Genomic DNA, 17,525 nt, shown 5'->3' with positions numbered 1-17,525 from the left:
TAAAACGAAATAAAAAATAGGAGCAGTGAAGATGAAGGCGCTAAAGTATAAAAGGGGCGACGAGAATAAACAGAATCAGAAATTCGCAAATAAGGGAGGAGCTTTGAATAGCAGATATTATAGAAATCATAAAAGCAGACTTAGGTAGTACGGACATGTAATGAGAATGGACCAAGAGAGGCTGCCAAAGCAAACACTGGCATGGGAACCTAACTCAAGAAGACTGAAAGATAGACCCTGTAAGAGATGGATTGACGATGTGGGGGAATGTCTGGAATTAAGAGGATATATGCAATTGGTGGAAGAAGAGGAAATATATCAAAATAGAGAGGGGTGAAGACCACTAAATGGAACGAGGCCCGCTATCTGACATGGATTACCCTACCAGGCGTCGGTGAGAAAAAGAAGAAAAGAAAAATGCCGAAAGCACACTTGGTAGCAATGCCAAAGAAGTCGGTATTAATCTGGTATTTCCGTTTTCTTGTTTCAGGCGACAGATGGTGGCCCTGGCGTACAACAACCGTGGTCACAGCCTGTACATGCAGGTCTTTTTCGAAGAAGCCAACACCGACTACACGAGAGCCCTTCAGCTCGACCCAAACCTCGCGGTCGCCTACTACAACAGGGCCACCATTCGGTACAGACTCGGTACGTGCGTGACTCTTTGTTCTGATGTATACAGTATATATATATATATATATATATATATATATATATATATATATATATATATATATATATATATATATATATATATATATATATATATACAGAGGTGGGCGTTCCGAACAAAAAATATTCGGACTTCCGGGTTCGGAACGTCTTTTTTTCGCGAATCCGAACCTCCGTATCCCGGGAAAAATTCGAAAAAACGAAGACGACCAAACACTGGTTTTCAACTTTTCCGCGGCATACAGATGTGGTGACGCCTATGTTTCTGTAACAACAAGAGACGCCTTTGACCATTAGCATTGTGTTTTACTTTATCGCTTCTCTCTACTTCCTTCTTGAGGACGAGGAGGAGCCTGTGGTGGTGGCCAACCTGGAGGAGGAGGTCGGCAAGGAAGTAGACACTTGGGGCGCCATTCTCGGCACAAGCATCATGAAGATCTCCCCGGCAAACTTCCCCAAGGAGCACAGGCAGCACTGAGTGAACTGTTCCATCAAGTATAACACTCCCCTGCCCTCGTCTGCCTCAGCTGAACGACTCTTCAGCTTCGGCTCGGACATTTTGAGGCCAAAGCGAGCCTCTCTGGCCAATTTGAACTTTGAGAACCTGACCCTCATGAAGGGAAACTTGAAGTTGGTTAAGAGGGAGAGAGAGAGGGCCGACAAGTTAGAGTGAATCTGTGAAGAGTGAAGACTGAAGTGTTGTGAATTTTTGTTTTAAATGTTTTTACTGTTTTGTTTTGTGAACTTTTGTTTTTACTTTTTACTGTTTTGTATCAATAATTTGTTTTTCTAGTAATAATTTCTTTAATAGATAATGCAGATATCTTAAAAAACACTTTTTTTTAATCGGAAAGCTTTAAATTTAGATTCGGAGATTCGGAATGAGTAAAATTTAGGTTTGGAAATGTTCGGAAGGTATCGGAATTAAGGTTCGCTTTGCTATTTTTTAAAGATTCGGAGGTTCGCGGACAAATGTTCGGAATAAATGTTCGCACCGATATTTTGAAAATCGGGTTCGCTATTCGGAGGTTCGGAACCCAAAACCGGCGAAGATTCGGGTTCGGATTCGGAACCCAAAAAAAGGTTCGCGCGCCCACCTCTGTAAATATATATATATATATATATATATATATATATATATATATATATATACATATATATATATATATACATGAGTGGAAGGGTGGTGAGTTAAACACTGAGAACAGTTGGAGTTTTATTCACTGACGTTTCGTCCTTACCAGGACATTCTCAAAGTACATATAGTTTCAGAAAATTTACAGCTTATATAATCCATCCTTACACACATTTATCAACCCCAATTCACATATATATATATATATATATATATATATATTTATATAAAATACTATACAGTATATATATATATATAGATATATATATATATATATATATTAATATTTTTGGAAATAGACTCATCCACTGGGATTCGAACCCTTGCCTAGGCGGCTTACGTCTTATAAGGCAAAGAGCTTACTGACCATGCTATCTCGACCCTACAAAACGAAACGACTTGGTTCACGGCCCAGTCGTTCCGCCGAGGGCACTCGGACAGAACATGATACGTGAACCAAGTCGTTTCGTTTTGTAGGGTCGAGATAGCATGGTCGGTAAGGCCTTTGTCTTATAAGACGTAAGCCGCCTAGGCAAGGGTTCGAATCCCAGTGGATGAGTCTATTTCCAAAAATTGTCAAATGATAAAAACACAATATATACATATATACATATGTATATATATACACATATATATATATGTATATATATATATATATATATATATATAATTGGGATTCACCCTAAGCCGTACCGAAAAAAAAGTCCCTACGCTTTTTCGTGTTTCATCATCCTAACCTCGTAAAGCCCTGAAGCTGTTGCGTCATGGAAGATACGTAATCTGTTCTGTATCGTTCTTGCTCCTCTTATCTCACCTGACTGTAACCCCTTCAAGACGGCGACCTATTTGGGTTCCCTTCCGGATGAGGACAGTGACTGTGTACAGATGAGGACGTTCTCCGGCTTGGGGGGGGGGGGGTTGTCTCGGTCGATGAAGCCCCCACTTGGGTCGAAGGACGCCCCTCCGAGCTTTATTGAATTGCCTGTTCTTAGCCAGAACGAAGTCCTTGAAGATCGTCGCCGTGTTGCTCGAGTTAAGGACGATTTCTTGATGTGCGCTAATGGCAGGCGATGTTTCAATAGTTCCAACAGTGGCTACCCGCTGGTTAAAAACTGATAACAGTAATTATAGTAATATAAATAGTGATAGTGGTAATGATCATATGGTTTAACGTCACAAACTCCCCCCTATGTAGCGTGGAATTTAGTGAACCATCCCAGCTAGCTTCCAATAATAATAGTAATAATAATAACAATAATAATAATAATCATAATAATGATAATAATAATACTTATAATAATAATGATAGTAATAATAATAGTAACAACAATAATAATGACAATAATAATAAAATAATTACCAATAATTAATATAATAATAATACTAATTATAATAACAATAATAATAATAGAAATAATGATAATAAAAATTATATGATAGTAATGATGATAATAATAGTAATATCAATAGTAATGGTAATTGAAGTTTCTTAGCTCAGTTGAGTAGTATAGGTGACTGTAGATATTATATATGAAAGTACACAGACTTACATGTGCACCATGTATGAGCTCTGAGCTCTCATCCGGGAAGGTAATAACTCGATCACGAGTCCAACAAGTGATCCAAGACCGTGATGTTTCACAGACGAACCAGACTCGGTGGCTTGCATTGTCGTCGTGGTTGCTGGCGCCATTCGGCAATTCTAACGTGTTCACGAGTGGATCTGTCATACAATAGTGTCTACTGTATAGCATGATTAATAATAATAATAATAATGATAATAATAATTAATAATAATGATAATAATAATTATTAATAATAATGATAATAATAATTGATAATAATAATAATAATAATAATAATAATTAATAATAAATGTTTATTTGGCAATGAATCAATATACATGAAGTGCAGATAATGAAAAGAACACATAGTTCGAAATAACAATTACAATTGCCGAGGATAACACAAAAACAAAGCATGTAAGCTTATTTCCATTGTGGTTCTTATTAGACTGTTTCTACACTAAGTTACACAGACAACATACGTCGGGGTAAGGGGACCAGAGACAATCATTAGTAATACCAATCGGTACACATATGACACATAAACATTATTATAGATTTGCTAATACTATTAATTATTGCAAATTAAACGCACGATTTGCTAACGGAGTATGAAATGTGTTTATGTTGGTGATTGCTCACACTTTGCGCACTCAGATGTCAGGTTATGGTTTCTGCAACTGTACAGGACTTGAAAGGGAGTCAATGCCCATGCAGTGTTGTTAAAATAGCATAATTTTCCATGTGTTCATTTTGGCGCCATTTCAGTATGTTCATCTCCATGGTACCCACAAATCTGCAGTGAAACTATTCGATTTCCTCTTCTATTTCTTTATTTTGTTTTAATAGACGGTTTTCGGTTTTATAGAGCGTAGACGAATTCACTTAGCTGAGGGATAGTCTGAAGGTCTGGAGAAGCCATTCAACGCTTTCACTGTCGAAATGAAAATAATTGTCAAATGTATTTAGTTTTACAATAACTATATTAGTGATTTGGAATTCTCCATAGTGAGGGACAACATGGAAGTCTTCTCGAAATATTCAAAATACTCTTTTGCGAATGGGAAATATGTTTCCTCGTGCTGATGCCCGTCACAGAAAAGGTCAACTCGATCAAATGAACGCTAAACCAGGTCACACGGAGCACCGACTAGGAATACTGTACTGGCAAGGGTACTTTTTATTGTACTTTTTATGCAATCATTTGAAAGCGGTCATATGCCCCCTGTAAAGAGCAGAGTTGTTCAGTGTGTTGTACGTCTACCCCAATGCAAACTCTCTGCTTCTCTCTCTATCTCTCTCTCTCTCTCTCTCTCTCTCTCTCTCTCTCTCTCTCTCTCTCTCTCTCTCGCTCTCGCTCTCTCACTTTCTCTCTCCATAAGATATGTGGATGAAAGTAATATAGTTAGGTTGGATTGGATCGTAGAAGGAAGGGCAGAGGCTACTTTCAGTATCGGATTTTTTGGTCAGATTCAAAAGAATAACCAAGAAAATTGCTACTTCTCTCTCCGCAAATCCACAAATATGCGGTGCTCAAGCGTGTCAACTTCCTCAATGCTTCTGGATGAGAAAAGAAAAAAAAAACATATGCTCCATTCTGCTCTCTCCTCCTCCTCCTCCTCCTCCTCCTCCTCCTCTTCTTCTTCTTCTTCTCCTTCTTCCTAGCTATCTACCTGTCTATTTTTCTATTAACCTCTGAGAATCTGATTGGTTGTGTCGGTTATAGTGCAACAGAACTGTACGAGACAGGAGCTAAGGATTTTCGGCTGAAATGAATGCTTCACAGAGTCACGGTCGGGAATATATGTTTAACAGATCAAATGCGTTTTCAGTCAGTGCAAATGCTGTGGAGGAATCACAGAACTGCTAAGTTAGCGCAAGTTCATGGGATCCCAAGAAGCGCCACGAATATAAGTGTGACGATATATCCGGCCTTCGACGTTATGACGTCACAACCTTGTAGGCTGAGTTCGAGGGGTGACTATTCCACTTAACAAGTGTCGACACTCCTCGCCAGAACTGGCCTCCATTAGTTGCGATAAGCGATGAAAAACAAAATATTGTTACGAAATATATTTGATGTATTGATTTCGAATATGTTTGTATTTATTGTTCATTCATGTTTACAAAGAATTGTGAGAAGAATATCAGATCCTGGACGAATTTATTTTGAGTTAGCTTGATTTCAAGGCACATTACAACACACATTCATCCCCATACTCAAGGGGATGTCTTCCCATGAAATTGAACTTTCACGACACACGCGAGGAGCGATACCCTAATGCTTTCATGAAAGGCAAATTATTCTATTTTAATTGAGAAATAGATTGTTGTGATCGGAGTGTTGATGAGCTATGCGAAGGGGTGGCCGGTTAGCTGTGGACTCGGGGGTGGGAGGGTATGGTGACGTCACAGAAAGTCGTTTCATCATCGTATCGACTTGAGGGAGTAAGAGGTGCAGAAGGACTTGCCTCTGGCCATGGGTAAGTAATTTTACTTGGCAGTGAATCAATATACAAGAAGCGCAGATAAAGAAAAAAAAACACATAGTTCGAAATAACAATTACAAATGCCGAGGATAAAAAAAAAAAAAAGTAAGTTTGTGGTCCTCACTGAATAAGGAGCAGCCGGCGCCAGTTCCAAACTTCGTGCGAAGTTATTGGATTCAGTGATCGACTTCAAACCGAAGGACAAGGACCCCCCCCCCCCCAACCCTGAAGGGGGGGGGGCACCCAGCCCGTTCACGCTTCACTCCTGTTGATGGCACGAAATTGTTCTTAAAACTTTTATTCAAATTTGAGGTTTTCATTACCTCCGACAAGGACATGTTCATTTGTTATTTGTCTCTTTGTTAGCAACTTTACGCAGGGAAATTACGAACAGATTTCGATAACAGGATTTTGGAGTAGTGAAGTAGGACCCAAATCATACACCATGAAATTTCGTTGGCCTTCTGGATGCAATCCAGTTGATTGACACTCTGCCTCAGGAATGAATCCAGGCTCTCGAGTAGGAGGTCTTCAGATAATCCACAGACTGTTTTCTAACCATTGTGGGGTTCCTATATAAGGGGCCTAGAGGCTATACAATTGATTATTTTGGATGAATCTAAGTTTGATGATTAACATAATTTTGTTGTTTTCTTTCACCCAGGTTCCCCTGAGGAGGCGCTGGTCGACCTGAAGGAGGCACTTCGGTTGGACCCGACGAACCCAGAGTACCTGGAAGCGCAGGAGAGCTCGAAGGAGCTCCTTGCCATGAGGAACCGCCTGCCGGTGAGCACCGGCGAAGTATGACTTGGGGAAACCTAACTTCGGTTGTCGAAGTTCCTCACCCGGGCTCTTTGTTACCCAGATCACCAAATGATAAGACTAGAGTTAACCCTGTATCTATTCTAGACAACGGTGCAGTGTATTTTTGCTAGACTTCACTAGACGTTTTCATGCAACCGTAGGGTTTGAGGTATTGTCCGTAAGGACGGAAGCGATGGTAAATTGTCGGCGACAAAGTACAATCGGCTGTAAGATGCTCCAAACCCTCTGAAGGATTAGGTATGTACTTACCAGCATATTTGTACAAGCCTTTCAGTCATTAGAATGAAGTTAGAAAATAATAGAAATTAAGCACAGTCCCCTCACAACATCACTAATGTAGCCTGATATAACAAGATGTATAGATTCTTGAATCTGACAAGCTTTGGAGACATGATAGATGACATAATTCGATTGTGTTTATATTGTAGAGTTGACAAATGCGTACATTGCTCATGATAACGTGGTTTTTTTTTTTTTTTTTTTTTTTTTTTTTTTTTTTTTTTTTTTTTGTCCTTATATGAAAGGTGGGAGGGATGGGGACTCCAGCCACTTGTTCAAGTCAAATGAGGAACTAGACTTAAGGAATCAGAAACTAGTCATTGGCAAATTTACCATAGGAAGTCGTTATGAACATGACTTCAAACGAATTTTTCATATTTTGGACCTTCAATCAGGAATGTCGTTTTTAACCCGCAATTGCCCTGTTTTACAATATGAGTTTCCTATTTTTGTATGTGGTGCATTACTTTAGACCAAAACGGAGGTCTTGATAGATTGAGACTTGTCTAGGATCAGCCCCATCCCCTCAGCTGAACAGAATCGTCTGGGATTAGCCAGAACAAAAGCCCTTAAAGTTCGGCACTATACTCAAGAGTATTGTCTTGAAATGATCTCATTTTCAGTGTAATTGTCACAGAAAAATCATCTTGTAACAGCCAGAAGAACATTGAAAGTCGTATATGCAGATAAAAAAAATTATGTCAAGGTTGATTTAACTCAGTCAGGCAGAGGGATCCAATGTATTGTGTTATGTTGCCGATAACCGGCGATTCTATCCTAAAGGAAATACAAGGAGTCCTTGATTTACACGATAAATGCGTTCCAGAAGGGACCGTGCAAAGTAAATTTCGTGCAATGTAAGGATGATCACCTCCAGTACAGTAGTAAACTGTACATACACTATGTTAAACGATGGGAGTTGTTGGAAATAAAACAAACAATTACTCGTATTGAGTAAACATAATTCTATTAATGCTCATATTCTGTAGTTTTTAATGTTTTTATTAATACAATCGTGTTATTTTAAGGAATCTGTGTAATATGAGGGGAAAAACCTATTTTTGACACCGTGCTATTTTGAATTCGTGCAATACAAAGTCGTGCAAATCAAGGACTCCCTGTATGGCGCCAAAGAGGTGGAAGAGTCATAAGGTTGTTAAAGAGAGGTTTAAGAAGTGTAGCAGAAAGATGCTATAATACCAAGTTGACAATCATCACCATTCTTATCCGAGTGGAAAACGATCTCCAATCACAGAAGATTGTTGTGTGACTCTGGTCCATAGAGGTGTCACTGCAGTACAATTTAATAAAATCGTCTGTCCAGTAAATGATTAATGCCTTATTGGAAGTAACGGTATTGTAGATTGATATGCGTAGATAGTATTTGAATGTAAGCAAACCCAATAACAGTAGTTTGTGGCGTTCGTTCGTAAGGGGGTATTCCATTGATATGAAATATAAAGAAATATGTTCGAATGATTTCGATAGAAAGTGAAGGTCTTCAAGAGATGGTGTCGTGTTGCTTATCCTGTTCAAAAGGGAATGCCGTGTTGATTATTCTGTTCATCGCGGTGATGCCATGTATCTTATCCTGTTCAATGTGGTGCCGTACTTTATTTATTTTTTAGGGTGTGGGGCTAAGGAGAGAGGGCGATTTTATGAAACGAGGAGGGAACGGACCACGGCTTGAAAGGGGTCCCGATGAAACAACGTGTCGGGTAAAACAAAATCAAAATTAATATATATATATATATATATATATATATATATATATATATATATATATATATATATTGAGGAATGGACGACAAAATAAGTGGCAGGGTGGTGAGATAAACACCGAGAACCGTTGAAGTTTTATTAACTGACGTTTCGCTCTTAACAGAGCTTCTTCAGAGTGTACAAACATAATCGGGAAATCAACAATTATATATCTTACATCATTCCGCGTTCCTTCTTTTAACCCACCCCCTCCCTCCCTCTCGTACCCTTCAGCTCCTGTAAGATCATCCAGCCGGACATTTTGGACAGCTTAATAAAACCATCACGATGGTTACAGCAGGGCTGGGATGCTATAAAAGCTGCTTCTACTATTTTTCTTTTTTTTCTTGTCTAATCCTTGTTTTAATATTTCCACTCCGTCCCAGTTAGGTAAATGCCCTGGTGATTCATGCGGAGGAATACGGGCATTTACCTAACTGGGACGGAGTGGAAATATTAAAACAAGGATTAGACAAGAAAAAAAAAAGAAAAATAGTAGAAGCAGCTTTTATAGCATCCCAGCCCTGCTGTAACCATTGTGATGGTTTTATTAAGCTGTCCAAAATGTCCGGCTGGATGATCTTACAGGAGCTGAAGGGTACGAGAGGGAGGGAGGGGGTGGGTTAAAGAAGGAACGCGGAATGATGTAAGATATATAATTGTTGATTTCCCGATTATGTGTGTACACTCTGAAGAAGCTCTGTTAAGAGCGAAACGTCAGTTAATAAAACTTCAACGGTTCTCGGTGTTTATCTCACCACCCTGCCACTTATATATATATATATATATATGTATATATGATTTAGCACTACAGAAACAAGCGTGCGTACGCTCCGTAAGCGGAATCAAGAGTGACTCCGACGCCAAGCCACGCCACCAAACTCAGACTTGGCGGGAAAAACATACACGCTTAAAATGAACACTTGGGTCTCACAATGATACATTAAATATACAATAATAAATAAACAACATTACAAACACGTATGTACAACACACAAGGAATATTATATGTCACCATTACAACGAAGCCCTCTTCAGGCCTTTGTCCGCCCCCTCAGCTACATAAAATCGCCTTCTGCCCTTGACCAGAACAAAAGCCACGGAGCACTTCACCGCATTAAAGAAAATAAGGTATGAACGGCCTTCGCCAACGCCACATCAGGCGACATAATCCACGCCCCCTTCCTTCCCTGCCTAATCGCAGACTCCTTGCAACTGCCGCTGACCCTTTTCTTCCAATACGCGATTGCGATTGGGTGAAGGGGGCGGAGCTTGTTTTGCTTGAGATCGATGCATTCGTTTCTACCCAGTGACACCTATTCTAGGTTCTGTTTTGACTGACACTAGATTATTTGATTAATTTGTTTGTTTTTACGTATCTATTTTTATCTAACCTCGTTCTGGATCGAAGGTTTCTTGTTAACATGTTTCATCATTGTAGCTCATTGTCATCAGTATAGGAGGCCGACTTGGGACAGATTGGGGTCACTCTGTATGACTCCCGTCAATATGAGAAAGTCGTGTTCCGTTGGTCAGAGGAAAATATTCAAACGGCGTCAGCGGTCGAAGGAATTAGAGTAATTGAATAATGTGAAAGAGGTACAACGAACGTAGAGGTGACAAAGCATATCAGGCACACAATATTGCAATGAATAAATACACGGAATTAGCGAATAGGGAGAAAGGAATAGGACAGAGAAGACGGAAAGTAATCAAATAAACATAAATGAATAAAGAGAATTTTCTCTCTAACTCCACATTCTACGTTCAATGCGAAAGTTTTATGTAGTCAGTGATTTAGTGACACCCCTTTGGATCAGAGGTACAACAGCTTTTTATGATTGGAGGCTAATCTTCACAAAAAAGAAAATGATGCTGATTACTTATAACTCATACTACCCTCTTTTCCACTACTTTGCTAAATCTCTCCTTGACCACTTCTGGGCCTCCACTTCCTCGGTACGATGTTGTTGTTGTTGTTGTTGTTGTTCTTGTTCCCTACTAAGTATTTCAGCGGCTTTGACCCATCGTTTTTCGCTCTTATTTCCGAAATAACCATTCACATCAGTATGATACATTAGCACAGCCTAATTCACACCCTGCCCTAATTTTTGACGTTATAGTGCATTCACAAGTGTATTTAATTACGGCGTTTACTCTTGATATTAAGTGTGTCGTAGCCGACACCCGTGAAGTAAATCGAACAGGTGAAGTCGTGACGTCATCACAAACTACCTCGTGTATCCCAACTTCACTTGTTCGATTTACTTCACGGGTGTCGGCTACGACACACTTAATATCAAGAGTAAACACCGTAATTAAATACACTTGTGAATGCACTATAACGTCAAAAAATAGGGCAGGGTGTGAATTAGGTTGTGCTAATATACTATGCTGATGTGAATGATTATTTCGGAAGTATGAGCGAAAAACGATGGGTCAAAGCCGCTGAAATACTTAGTAGACTGTCTGTCCGAGCAGTCCCGTCTCCCCAGGGAACGCCGCGGCCGAAACGGGGTTTTCCTACAAATCGTTTATGGAGTGTATGTTGTGTTGTTTGCGTGATTGTGTATAACGCAGTCTTCCATGACGTGTTGAATAGTATGGGGTGCGATGTTGTTCCCAAGGACAGAAACGCTGGTTATCAGTGACAAACATCTTTCCATCTCTTGATAGGTTTACCCTTTTATATCTCAACAAGCGTTCTTCAGCTGAATAAAACCGATTGGCAACAAACAGAAAAATGTGTTTAGACTTAATGCACGAGTTAGGTCGCCTATGTGATTGCTTCGCCCAAATGGGAGGAAATATTAGTATTAAGCTTATGCCATAACTTCCCTGAAACGATTCAATTTTTTTTTTTGCAAGTGTACGTTGTTCGTGTAGATCGACACAGGCAACTGTAGACTAAACGACGGCTTCCATTATTTTCCCTTTTCTCTTTCCTACTCCCAAGCTTGCTTTACTACCTCTACCACCAACTCGGAATTAGAAACGAAGAAATTGTATTTCTAATCTTCTGGCCCGTTCGCTTTGTTTTTGAATCTGTGTTGGCAAACTTCATCTCGAGAAAATCCGCCCGAAATGGAAAATAAACGTGCCTATGGTCATATGCAGGTTGTCATCAGGTCGTGATGGTTTGGGTTTGTGTCTACGTGACTGGTTCTCTTAGTGAGTGGGCCTAAGCGTTTTGGTTGCGACTCTCGACTGTTGTGACCATTGCCCCGGGGCACAAGCACTGCCTGGTGGTTTCCAACGTTCCCTGGAACGTACAGGTGAACCGCCTGTGGATGGTTACAAGAGCTGGGTAGACGATCCTCCACAAATGTAGGGATAATTGCATGTGTCCATGTAGATGTAACCATCATTGCCGGCAGTTGTCGACAAGAATAATGAGAGCTGTTTCTTGAAATGTTACAGTTAGTGTGGTTAAGCGTGAGCGTCACCACAAGGGTAAGGAAGAAGAGATGTGTGACGATAACAAGGAGGCGAGGTGAACGGTCCTTAGGAAGGAGGAGGAGGGAAAGTTTTTTTTTTTTTTTGGGGGGGGGAGTGAAATGTCACTCCCACGGGCTTTGTTTGAGCCCGTACGGAATATACACCATGTAGAGAGGAGGTGGGATGGTGTAGCTAGTCAGAGGAGCATAGGGGGCAGTGGAAAACAGAGGCTACAGCTGTTGGAGCGGCGGTGGACGCTCAGGTAGAGCGTTTCTCAACCAGGATTCCCCAGAACCCTAAGGCTCCCCTAAAGATCCCTAAAGGTTCCGCGAGAACAAGTGAGATAAGCTAATGCCCTTTTGATTTTTTATCTAATTTCATATACGTAATACAATTAAACACGCACGACATATTGGTTATTGTAATAATGTAATATAGACATCATCCTATTTAACCTATTATTACGATGAAAATAAAATGAGAAAGATATGGTATATGCGTTGTTGTTGTTGTTGTTTTTCGTTTTTTTCCGCAGGGGTTCCTTGAGGCATGCAATTTATTCTAAAGGTTCCGTAAGGGTAAAAAGGTTGAGAAACGCTGATCTAGTAGCTGACGGATCTCATAGGGACTTTGGAGGCGGCTCACGTGACCTTCAAGGGGGCGCCGGTGGTCACAGGGGGGCGGGGACACAGGTACTCAGGAGGGTTGGTGGAGGTGGTAGGGAGTAAGGAGGAGGATGAACATGGTAATAGGGGTCCATGGGAAAGCACAGAAGAGGGTTGGTTTGTGATACTTATACGGAATATGAAATCACTGTACGATCACGTGCTCATGGTGAAGGGAGTCTGCAGATGATTGTGGGTCCGTATTAAGTCATAGATTGCACTTGCCTTGACCGGAATACGGGATGAATAAATGGTAGAAAAGCTAGGCTGAATCGTCCATTCGCTTAATCACAAATGATCGACGCGATGCAGTTGTGGAAAGAAGTTGGAAGTGGTTGATATGATGTCTGTGCTGTGGACCTAACTTTGACCTACTCCCGTGATATACTAGGGTGATTGTTTCATTCACTTTAAGGCGTTATCATGCTGAGCTATTTTTCCTCCGACTGCTGAAGGAGATTTGCTGCCCGCTGGAGGAAAATAATTTTCTTCCAGCATATCAAATGACATTCTATGTAAATTGTCGAGAAAACAAAATAATTTGTCATAGTGATTTTGACGACGGAAAAGGTTCTGGAGGCGTGAAGTACCACCGATTAATTGGAGGTTGGAGGGAAAATTGCCCAGTGGGATAACCACTTTAAGAGCGGTGGATTGTGGGTAGAATGGGTCTTCATAGACCCATCCCCCATTACGTCCAGGCAGAATTAAAGCTATAAAGTATGTCGCAGGATTGAAGGGTTTAGCATGGATTTTCGGACACTACTCCACTTTCTTTGTCAAGTGATCCATGCATAGTACTATTACCTAGTCCCGAGGCGGTGAGTTAATTTGTTATGAGTACACAAAGTAAATCTGATGAGTCATCGCCGTCAGTCATCTTTCAGCTAAGAGTTTAGACCAGCGTTTCTCAACCTTTTTACTCTCGCGTAACCTTTAAAATAATTTGCATGTCTCAAGGAACCCCTGCGCAAAAAACACACATATACCATATCTTTCTCATTTTATTTTCATCGTAATAATAGGTTAAATAGGATGATGTCTGTATTACATTATTACAATAACCAAGAATATGTCGTGCGTGTTTAATTATATTACGTATATGAAATTAGATAAAAAATCAAAAGTGCATTAGCTTATCTCACTTGTTCTCGCGGAACCCTTAGGGACCTTTTGCGGAACCCTAAGGTTGAGAAACGCTGATTTAGACTCTCCCCTTTCCGAGAAAAAGTCACTCAGTTGCAACCGAGGTCGTCGCCTTTGCCCTAAGTGCTCGGACATCCAGGGCAACTAGAAGTCGCTTGAACTTTTGGGCTCGAACTAAGACTTGAAAAAAAAAGAAGAAGAAGAAAAAAAAAATCCCCAACAAAGTGGCACGTGTACCCAGCATGTAGGAAAAATGTTTCATTTATTTTGATAAAAATCGCCTCACGAGAACCAAACTCCATGCGTGAAGGCGTCTTCACTTTAGCCTAAATTTACCGAAAGGATACTTTCCGATCTATAGTGAGGTCGAATGAACAAAAAATAAATAAAATTGAAAGATTAAACAATTACCCAAGCAGGCAAGTAAAGCAAAATTAATTAATTCAGTATAATTATATATATTTTTTGTTTTCGGTAGTCCACTACCGCTGGATTCCCATTTCCATATGATTTGTATATGTTTGTATTTGTTCCTATAAATCTTGAAGTGTACCTCCATGTATGTTTTCTTTGTACCCGCGCGCCAGACTGCGCAAACACACGTGATAATACATAATCGAACATTCCCAATTTTGCCTGCGATTCAGCATTTACATAATCATTACGTTTACACATCTTCCTTAAGAAAGGAGTGTCGCAAGAAGAAGAAGGAGACGCAGCTCATTTGGAAAAACTATGTGGGCATCATTTCTCATTTTGGTGATAGAAAGGTTTCAGCTGTTGAGCCAGAGGTTGGGGAGCTGGCGTAAACGGCTCTGCCACCCCCCACCACTCCCTCCTCCCCCCACCACCCCCTCCTCCCCCCTGGCACCGGTTCTGAGTGTGCCAACACAATGCTTTTTTATATCTCACGCAAGGCCCTCCTTTGCCAACGCATCTTCCTGTAACCGTGGCCCTGTGGGTTGACCCTATTACATCGCCCTTCATGGTGTTACGGGACAGCATACATGATCAGGCACAAATACTAACCAAACCTTTATCCATTTGCGATTTTATTCAAGATCATTTCTTAACCCTGTCACTGCCAATGGCGATTTATCCAGTTATTCTGGCTGCCTCCAGGCGAATTTATTCAGCCAAGAGGAAGCCCTCATCCAGCGAAAAGGTTGAACGATTGAACTGGGGTTCCCGTTTGAGTGAATAAGATCCTCTGGCGATAGCTTGAAAACATATGCATGAACGATTGTTGTGTACAATGTGATCAAGGCAGTACCTGAATGGATAAGGACAAACCGAATGAGAGCAGAACAATGCCACTGATCTACAAACTGTCTTCTGGTTGCTAGCCATCTTCGACTCTATATTAGGCTCTCAAAAACATAACATTTCTCGTGTGTGCTCACTGAAACTTTCGTGTATGTTACGAGTCTATTCAACATTGTACAGACAAACACAGTGCATTCAATAGTATTGAACAAGATACAGGAATCCATGAAGGACGTCGGGGAAGGATCAGCTCCCCTCCATCCGTCCCCACGACCTATCAGCGACCTCATCTCCACCCGGAGGTGTAGCCCGAGAGGCTGACATTCGGTCCGAGGACTTTGTTTCATGATGTTCAGATCAGCATCCACTATTTTTCTACCATGTTTTCACATCAGGAAAATTGACGAGTGGAGATTGTTCCTATCCTTCTTCAAATCGGTGACGTGGAAATAGCTGCACATGGACAACACAATAGAACAGGCCAACGTTTCTTCCCGGAGGCTCCTGTTGGTGACCTTAGGGCCTTAGGTTTCTAGTTGATCAAACTGGAAACAACAGTTGATTGTGAGATATTGGATATTAGACGGTAAGACGGACATACCCACTTTCTGAAAATATTTATGCCTTCCATGGTGTTCCAAATTTTGCATCCAATTACCAGAAAGCCATTTCAGCCACCTTGACTTTCAACCTGGCTTCTATCAGGCTATTGTGTCATCGTAGCACTTCTGATGTAGCAAAAATTTCGTTTTCCGTCGCCGAAATCCAGCGCTTCTATCCTTGGTTACAATGACTCCCGGAAAGGTGAAGGTAGTTAAAGAGATATTGAAGGAGGAACAGTAGAAGTGAAGATCCATTATCATTCTTAAATAAATGAAAATACTCACCAATCATAGAATAACGTTATGTTACTCTGATCCGTAGGGGTGCAGCTAAAGTTTCTAAAGCGAAAAGCCTGATTGTGTAAGAATGTTATAGGAATTTTATATTTTCAGTCAATAGTGGACATATAAAATTAATGTTTGCACAATGGAAGTTCACGTAGCCAACCATACAAAGCATACGAAGACTAAAGACTGTTTCATACATTGTGGCGTTAAATAAGCGGCGGTTGAAAATCGGAAAACTTTCCATTCGTATGTTGTTTTATCAAGGTAACAAGATAAAAAAACTTAATATCGTTTTCATAATAGTAAACAATCGCAGAGGCATGTTAGGTGTGGAGTTGGGAGAGACGAAAGATGATAATAATTGGCGGTCATCATTACGCACACTAGAATGCGAACTCACGACTGCCACAGGAGTACCAACAGACTTAGGATGGAGTGGGTGTGGAGAAAATGTTCGGGTGTGTGGATTTGTTTTTTAAGTGATGTTCTTACGACAATAAATTAGCTGACATTTTGGCAAGAAGCTATCATAAATCCCGTATCATTACCCAGTACACATCTGGTTATATAGATTCATTGGGATCGTTTCGCGATAACCAGAACAAAGTCTTAAATGTATCAAAATGTGGCACAGTGTTTCAAAAGGGGACAATTGAAATTAGAGCGAGTTAACTGTTTTATCTATTTTGAAACAAGAGACCCAAGCTCAACAGAATCGTCTCCCGTCTTGTAAAATAAATAAATAAATAAATAAGCAAAAATAATAGTGATAATGGTAATAATAATAATGATACTACTACTACTACTACTACTACTACTACTAATAATAATAATAATAATAATAATAATAATAATACACAAGTAAATAATAATAAGTAGATAAATGAATCTATAAATCAATAAAATATGATTAAATGTGCTATAAATGACCCAGTGCTCAGAAAGACGTTTTAGTAGAATGCACGAGCCGTTTCGTTTCGTCTCGTAGCCAATCATGTGCCGGGGTTTCGAAACGTCATTTCATCTGCTGACGTTATCGCGTCCTGTCGCCATATTTGATTAAAATGGTCACAGGTTATGAAATAAAGAAAAAACAGTTTTGTATCATTCTTTTATACTTATAGTCTTATTTGATATGCGAAAACTTAAAAAAAAACTGTTTCTACGTCATGTCTTGCTCACATAGCACGAGAATATACTCTTACATAATGTATCCTGTGCTTAAACATGAATGCTCTCTAATGTCACAGAGTTCACTTCAATACAGAATAAAATCGTTGGACATGCACTAACTTCCAATGGTTTTGTGGCACCGCTTGTGATACTGCCTCCCAGGGGTCCATCGACTCAGGTGCGGAACTACGGGTACAGAGAGGCTGCAACAAAACTCGGTG

General features: G+C 40.2%; 1 protein-coding gene and 1 long non-coding RNA gene across 2 annotated transcripts in view; one reads left to right on the top strand and one right to left on the bottom strand.

Moving 5' to 3' along the window:
- LOC143022403 (uncharacterized) overlaps positions 1-8,751 on the top strand; it is a 28,588-nt gene extending 19,837 nt beyond the window's left edge. The window contains exons 2-3 of the mRNA XM_076180572.1: positions 491-648; positions 6,526-8,751. Of these exons, the coding sequence (XP_076036687.1) occupies positions 491-648; positions 6,526-6,668 (301 nt within the window). The 3' untranslated portion in view covers positions 6,669-8,751. The remainder of the gene's footprint in view (positions 1-490; positions 649-6,525) is intronic.
- The window catches only part of LOC143022404 (uncharacterized), a 33,094-nt gene that overhangs the window by 230 nt on the left and 15,339 nt on the right, over positions 1-17,525 (bottom strand). The window lies entirely within an intron of this gene.

Source organism: Oratosquilla oratoria, chromosome 44 (assembly GCF_046742065.1).
Source record: "Oratosquilla oratoria isolate Oo_2021 chromosome 44, ASM4674206v1, whole genome shotgun sequence".
In the NCBI taxonomy this organism is placed as follows: domain Eukaryota; kingdom Metazoa; phylum Arthropoda; class Malacostraca; order Stomatopoda; family Squillidae; genus Oratosquilla; species Oratosquilla oratoria.
Note: the sequence above shows the minus strand (reverse complement) of the source record. Positions and strands in the feature narration are given on the sequence as shown.